The sequence below is a fragment of the Gossypium hirsutum genome, chromosome D07, assembly GCF_007990345.1.
Source record: "Gossypium hirsutum isolate 1008001.06 chromosome D07, Gossypium_hirsutum_v2.1, whole genome shotgun sequence".
NCBI classification, from domain to species: domain Eukaryota; kingdom Viridiplantae; phylum Streptophyta; class Magnoliopsida; order Malvales; family Malvaceae; genus Gossypium; species Gossypium hirsutum.
Window position 1 is genome coordinate 54,553,746 of NC_053443.1, and position 7,347 is coordinate 54,561,092.

At 33.6% G+C, this 7,347-nt stretch overlaps 2 protein-coding genes across 6 annotated transcripts; both read right to left on the minus strand.

The window, feature by feature from the left end:
- Window positions 1–426: 426 nt before the first annotated feature.
- On the minus strand, window positions 427–3,534 carry LOC107925954 (uncharacterized). 4 transcript variants are annotated; one of them, XM_041097915.1, is made up of 4 exons: window positions 3,372–3,531; window positions 2,725–3,040; window positions 1,386–1,421; window positions 427–766 (listed from the first exon to the last, which is right to left on the minus strand). In XM_041097915.1, the coding sequence occupies exons 2-3, from the start codon at window positions 2,981–2,983 to the stop codon at window positions 1,387–1,389; spliced, it is 294 nt and encodes a 97-aa protein (XP_040953849.1). In that variant the 5' UTR covers window positions 2,984–3,040; window positions 3,372–3,531; the 3' UTR covers window positions 427–766; window position 1,386. The 4 variants fall into 4 exon arrangements, with proteins under 4 accessions (XP_040953849.1, XP_040953848.1, XP_016712210.1 ...); XM_041097914.1 differs by having other exon boundaries at window positions 427–808; window positions 3,372–3,530; XM_016856721.2 differs by having other exon boundaries at window positions 427–813; window positions 2,725–3,534.
- Window positions 3,535–5,037: 1,503 nt separating this feature from the next.
- Window positions 5,038–6,013, minus strand: LOC107925852 (two-component response regulator ARR22). 2 transcript variants are annotated; one of them, XM_016856582.2, is made up of 3 exons: window positions 5,921–6,013; window positions 5,511–5,814; window positions 5,038–5,397 (listed from the first exon to the last, which is right to left on the minus strand). In XM_016856582.2, the coding sequence occupies exons 2-3, from the start codon at window positions 5,805–5,807 to the stop codon at window positions 5,296–5,298; spliced, it is 399 nt and encodes a 132-aa protein (XP_016712071.1). In that variant the 5' UTR covers window positions 5,808–5,814; window positions 5,921–6,013; the 3' UTR covers window positions 5,038–5,295. The 2 variants fall into 2 exon arrangements, with proteins under 2 accessions (XP_016712071.1, XP_016712070.1); XM_016856581.2 differs by lacking the exon at window positions 5,921–6,013 and having other exon boundaries at window positions 5,038–5,422; window positions 5,511–5,807.
- Between the last annotated feature and the right edge of the window lie 1,334 nt (window positions 6,014–7,347).

Below are 7,347 nucleotides of genomic sequence, written 5' to 3' on the forward strand. Positions count from 1 at the left end.
AATTCTATAATACAATTAATTAATGAGTGGGCTCATCTCTTAGGCAAGTAGTCAGTTGAGAAGGGTCATTGTGAGGAGTTGCCTAAGCTATGATTGCTCGGAGGGTCCTAACAGGAATAACAATGTGATTATAAGATATTGAAATATCTCATACCAAAAAAGAGAAGAAAATCTTTTTTTCTCACTTTTATATTTAAGAATATCTTTTGAAAATTCTTTTGAAAATCATTAACAATTTTTATCGGATTGAATAAACTAGTAAAGGAAATTCGATGCTTGGCCTTTCATTTGATGGCATTTCATGCTTAAAACATAAAAAAAAAAAAAATCTAAGTTGAATAAAGATTTATTTGCAGTTATGTATATATATAGAAGTAAACATAAACATAGGGTAAATGAAGATATATTTGGGGTAAAATGGAAGACTTTAATAAAAGAGTGCAATCTTATTCATGGCATTACCAGTACATTACCAAAGGACCAGACTCGACAAACAACCTAAAGCCTATTAAAAAACATCATTATTGTTCAGAGCTAATAACAAACAAAGAGAAAGAAACATCAAAGCTGGAAGCCAACAACAACTACAACAGGAAAGTCCTCAATTTTGTGTCCCAAAATGGGTCTTCACTCACTGTCCATCGAGTTCCCTCAGGATGGGAACCAGATGCTTAGGATCCAAAGGTTTCTCAATGAACGCATCAACACCAGCTGCCAGAAATGCCTGCCTTTCACTTTCTCCCGAGCAAGCTGTGACCGCCAACATCTTACAATGCACCCCCATTTCACGACATGTGACATTGAGCTCCTATACTTTTTTTATTTAAAAATATTGGTTTCTCCATCTAATTTTGACGATAAAGTTAACCGTGTCGAAGGTAAAATAACTTTATTAACTCTTAATTACAAGAGCAAAAACCCAATGTAAAACAAGACCAACTTAATTACATAAACTACAAAAAATTTAAAAACTACTTTGCTCAAATTGTTCACCAATGGAGAAAAAAAGAGAATCTATGCCTATGCCTTGAAGAGGCAATGTTGTTGCTTAAACAACTTGAAAACTGAATTGATGTGAAAGCAAAAGGCTGCAAACTCAAGTTTATATAGTGAGTGAAGGGTTAACAAATTTGGATTTACCTTCCATGTTCACTGAACTAATTTGCAGATTGAGACAAAAAACAATTAGTTGTAAAGGTATCGGACTCTCAAGAAAGTGTTTACTGTTGAGATATGTTAAAGTATGTTAAAGTATTGTGTAATCTAGAACCAGATTTTCTCTTCTCTTTGTCATTAATTGGATTTAGCTATCAGTATATGTATATATTTATTATATTGAAACAGTGTCAGCAAGAGAATGATGGGGAAACTCTTGTAAACCATACCTTATTTGTCAAACTCCCATATAACACCTCCATCCTCTGCAATTTTAAAGGGCAAAACATACATTAGCAATAATCTTTACCTTATCTCAATCTGCAAAAATGCATGCTTGTGCAGATCATGAGTCACCCCCTTAAACTTACTTCCACAAAATAAAAAATCCCTCTCACCGTTTTCGAGAAAAAGGAGTTATTTCAAGGAAGGAAATCCCTCTTATGGTTCATATTCCCCATGGTATAAGCCTATAAGGTGTGAGGCAGCCTGAACACCTTCCCCTTTTTCTCAAGTCCTTTTAAGCTCATGTTTGGGCTCCCTATTTTCTCAAGATACACTTGCCTACCACATCATTGAACAAAGAGAGTTCCATATTGGCCTCAGCCCTTGGAGACTGCTCGCCATTACATTTTTTTTCTCAGTGAGACTTTTGTGCTTTTTGCGGTAAGTTACAAATTGGGGGGAGGGGGATGTTATTGCTAGGACTTGAACCCTGGGCCCTGAATGCCAACATAGAGCTCTTAACAACTAGCTTCTTAAGGTTATTGGCCAGTGAGACTAATACTTTCAGGCTAATCGTCACTCTCCATAAAAAGTGGGATAAATAAGGTTGACTTAATCTCAATGAGGAGGATGCAGTAAAATCCCTTGACCCACTCAATCTAATCTCCTCGATTAGTGTCTTGAGATCTTCTGAATTATTTGAACTCTAAGGGTGCGCTTGGTTGGGTGGAAAAGTGGAAAGAAAATAAATTTTGAATGTGCTTAGTAGAGAAGAAAAGTGAGAGGAAAGAAAATAGGAAAGATGATCATTTTCCATCCTAATGGATAAAAATCAATCCTTACAAATTGGAGTAATGAGAGAAAAGAAAATGAGATGTGTATATTAGTTCAAAATTATACAATTTTCAAATGAATTATTTTCTTTCCTTTCATTTTTCAACCCTACCAAGCAATGGATGAAAATGAAATACTTTTTCTTTCCATTGGTCTTTCCTACCAAGCACACACCTATGGAAAGAAAATTTATATTTTTTATCTTTCTATGTAGCCCTTCAATTTTCCATCTTTCCACTCTACCAAGCAAAAGCCTAAATCGTCTAGTTTTCTTAATGCAAGTAAAAGACCTAATTTGCTGCATCTAAATCAGTCTAAAACAGATTACAATGTCAAAATCGCCAACCAAACAAAACATAATCAACCAAGTTGTTGCTTGTTCTGTTGCAACAAGACATGCACCAACACTTTCCTTGCACTGAGTAATAGATTGTTCACCTCACTTGTTCTAAATGAAAGAAGGAACACACATAGAGACATAGAATATATGTTGTGTGTATGTATATATACCTTTAACCTTGTTGTTTATCCAGACTTCCAGCAGCATCCCAGCACCGATTCCACCAGCAATGCAGGCTCCATAGAAGGCAATAGCGGAAGGCGTGGACATTCGAGGAAGGAAATAACAGTCCGGAATTTGTCTAATTTTCTTAGGAAGTCGTTTCTTTATAACAGGTTTATTACTGGCACTGGGGTCCTTCTGCAACTCACTACCAATTGCTTTCCAATCAACCCCTTTCAATGGGTCTTTAGCTTCCTCACTTCCCATTAAAGACTCTATTATAAGCTCTCATCTCAGTTCTTTTGAATCACAAATAATACAATCCTAGTTGAAAAAGAAAAAGCAATAAATCGCTACAGCAACATACAGTACACTTGGGACATTTTAAATTGAACTGAATTACTTAATCTTGTGAATCTTTTGTCGAAATAAGTAAGCTAATAGCCCAAGAGCTATGAATTTTGAAATGTGAACCAGAAAAGGAGAAGCAACAATCTAATAGCTTACTAGTAGATCAAAAACATCTAAACATGGTGTTCCTAACCGGAATTTGCAGATACACGCGACCCAAATGTGAAGCTTCTAAGATTTTTAAATTAGAGCAAATTTATTGAGGAGATGAAGAAAGGGATTCGAAAAGAACCGGTGAAATTACTTTTACAAAAAGGATCGAAAGGAGCAGACATGGCTGGCTTGGCAATGTGAGAGAAAGATTGCAAAGATTGAAACTTGAAAGGGAATTGCAGACGAAGCTAGGATTGGACCCCTTTTTTTTTTTATTTACAAATTTGTGTGATCATACTTCGGATTTTCAAACGTACATTGAATTCTGATTACTGAAATTGATAAAATGGTATGAGATAATCTCACCATAGATCCTCAAACCATTATACTCATTTTAAATTAGTCTCAAACTTTAAATCATTATTAAAATCCTATTTAATAATTAAACGATATGTCAAATTTTATATGACATAACTTAAAATTTAAATTAAAAAAATAAAATATTGCTACATAACTTAACTTAAAAAATGAACGATAGGTTGATATTTATGTTTGATAAAAAAATAAACAATAGGTTGATATTTATGGTTGATAATATCGATAGGTTGATAAAATGAACAATAAAATATCGATAACATTGATAGGTTGATAAAATTTATATTAAAAAAATAAAAAGTTATCACATAACGGTTTCAGTAACAGAAGAAACTAATTGATATAATATCGATAGGTTGAAAATGTAATTAAAATGTTTTAAAATTTATGGACTAATTTAAAATAAAGATCATAGATTGAGGATGTCTAATGCAATTATTTTTTTAAAAATAATCACAGTTAAATAATAGAGAAGAATAAGAAAAAAACTCAAGATAAAAGGAATTTATGGGATTGAATATTTATTTATGTTTAAGAAATCATTTATTCAAAAGAAAAATGTTTAGGAAATCATAATGCAGAAATTCATTTAAAATCCCTAATCTTTTTGTTTTTTGGATTTAATCATAATGTAAAATTTTAGAAATTATATTGTGCTATTACTTGTAATATACTTATTGAGGATAGTGTTCGCTTCTATTTAATATCAAAATTTAATTTGTGCTCAGATAAGAATGAGAAAGTGGTTAAGGTAGCCCTATTTAGGATAGAGTCATGTGTATGGTGATTGGAGATATAAAGAGAGAGAGAAGAGGGAATCCAAGTTTGGTGAGAGAAGAAAGTTGTATCCCCGCTTCTCGAGTTGCTAACATTATATATAAAGCATCTTTTGTTTTGAGGTGCCATGTGGCAATTTGATATTAGTGAGCCAAAAGTAAAAAATCAGTAACCAAACACTTCCAAGCATGGTAGGTTGGTGCTATGATGACTCGTAATCCCGCCTGCATCTTAGATGGTTCAACCTAATTCTGTAATACAACTAATGAGTGGACTCATCTCTTAGGCAAGTAACTAGTTGAGAAGAGCCATTGTGAGGAGTTGCCTAGGTTGTTGTTGCTCAGAGGGTCTTAGCAAGGCATAACAATGTGATTATGAGATATTGAAAGTTCTCATACCAAAAAAGAGAAGAAAATCTTTTTTTTTCTCACTTTTATATTTGAGAATAATCTTTTGAAAATTCCTTTTAAAATTATTAACAATTTTTATCGAATTGAATCAACTAATATAGGAAATTCGATGCTTGGCCTTTCATTTGATGGCATTTCATGCTTAAATCATAAAAAATCTGAGTTGAATTAAGATTTATTTGCAGTTATGTATATATATACAAGTAAACATAAAACATGGGGTAAATGAGGAGATATTTAGGGTAAAATGAAAGGTTTTAATAAAATAGGACAATCTTATTCATGGCATTACTAGTACATTACCAAAGGACCAGACTCGACAAACAGCTTAAAGCTTATTAATAAACATCATTATTGTTCAAAGCTAATAACATGAAAAACAACAAGAAAGAAACATCAAAGCTGGAAGCCAACAACAACTACAACAAGAAACTCCTCAATTTTGTGTTCTAAAATGGGTCTTCACTCACTGCCCATCGAGTTCCCTTAGGATGGGAACCAAATGCTCAGGATCTAAAGGTCTCTCAATGAACACATCAACACCAATTGCCAGAAAGGCCTGCCTTTCACTTTCTCTCGAGCAAGCTGTGACCTCCAGCATCTTACAACGCACCCCTATTTCACAAATCTGCCTTGTTACCTACCCATTAATAATAATAAAAATAGATGATCACACATGTTGATTTTACACAAAACATGAAACACTTGTTTTTTATAAGTAAGGTTACCGCAAGGCCATTCAGGACAGGAAGAATCTTTTCGATGATGATAAGATTGAATTCTGCATCGGATGCAATGAGGTCGACTGCATCCCTGCTGTTGTCGACACCTAGAGTTTGAACCCCATAAGAATGAAGAAGTTCCTGCTCCAGAACCCAACACGTCGTGTCTCCATCAACCACAAGAGCTGTCAACCTATTCCTCATAACAATTTTAATAAGTAGTTGTCCCTTGCATTCTAGTCCTCCACTGTCCCACTTATCCTGATCTGATGATTGATCGCTTGAAGGTAAAGTATGTGCCATTGATTTCCTGAGATTAAAACATGTTATTGAATAACAAGAGCAAAAACCCAATGTAAAACAAGACCAAACTTAATTACATAAAATAAAAATAAAAATAAAAAACTAAAAACTACTTTGCTCAAATTGATCACCAATGGAGAAAAAAAGAGAGAGTATCTATGCCTATGCCTTGAAGAGGTAATGTTGTTGCTTAAAGAACTTGAAAACTAAATTGATGTGAAAATAAGAGGCTGCATATTCAAGTTTATATAGTGAGTGAAGGGTGAACAATTTTGGATTTATCTTCCATGTTCAGTAAACTAATTTGCAAACTGAGACAAAAAAAAAACAATTAGATGTAAGGGTATCAGATTCTTAGGAAAGTGTTTATTGTTGAGATATGTTAAAGTACTGCATAATCTAGAACTAGATTTTCTCTTTTCTTTGTCATTAATTGGATTTAGTTATCAATATATGTATATATTTATTATACGTAACACGTTTTGAATATTGTCTGTTACGTTTCTTACAATTGTTCGAGTATAATAATAACTTTTAATATTTACAATAATTTTTTGTTTTCATAATTCATTATAATTCTTTTAAATTCAACAATCAACTTTTATGTTTATACATCCATTAACATTATGAATTTCACATGGCATAACTAATATTTCTTACATTAAAAAATGGGTTAAATATAAAATTTGTACCCAAACTTGTCCACTTTTCCTAGATTGGTACTTATGGTTTTTTTTGTCCCCGATTGGCACTCAAACTTTTTTCCATCCACTATATTGGTACCTGAGACTAACAACGTTAAATTTTTTGCTGATGTGGCAGTGTTGGCAAATTGCATACCGCCACGTGGCATCCTTCTTATATCTTTTTTTCTTATTCTTTTTATTTCCCCTCCTCTTCTTTTTCTATTTTTTTAATTCTCTTTTTCGGGGTCTACTGCATCTTTCTTTTTTATTTTTTCTTCCAAAAAGCACCCAAAATTTCCCCTCACTTTCTCACCCTCCAATCACCACCAAAATCTTCTTTTTACTATTGTATGAAAATCAATCTCAGATGATAAGCTTATGATACGAGTCATCCTCTAAGTAGTACATAAAACGACAATGTTTACTATTTTATGTTTTTCCCAATGGCTGTAACACCCACAACCCATATCCCTCGTCAGAACCGGGTTACGGAACATTACCGGAGTTTACAGATCAAACAGACATAAATTTCAACATTTCATATAACATAACATTCATGTCAGAAACCAATCAAACTTATACATATTGTCCCTTATTCGAGCCATCGAGGCCCAAAATACATGTTAGAAACAAGTCGGGACTAATTCGAAAACTCAGGAAATTTTTCGGAATACATTAAAAATTTTCAAACCTACAGGGGTCACACGGCCGTGTGACTCACAAGGTCAATAGACACGCCCATGTCTCAGTCCGTGTGGATATTCGAATTAGGGACACACGGTTGTGTCCCAGCCCGTGTCTGTACCCGTGTAATTCTCTGACTTGGTCACACGGCCAAGTCACACGCTCGTGCA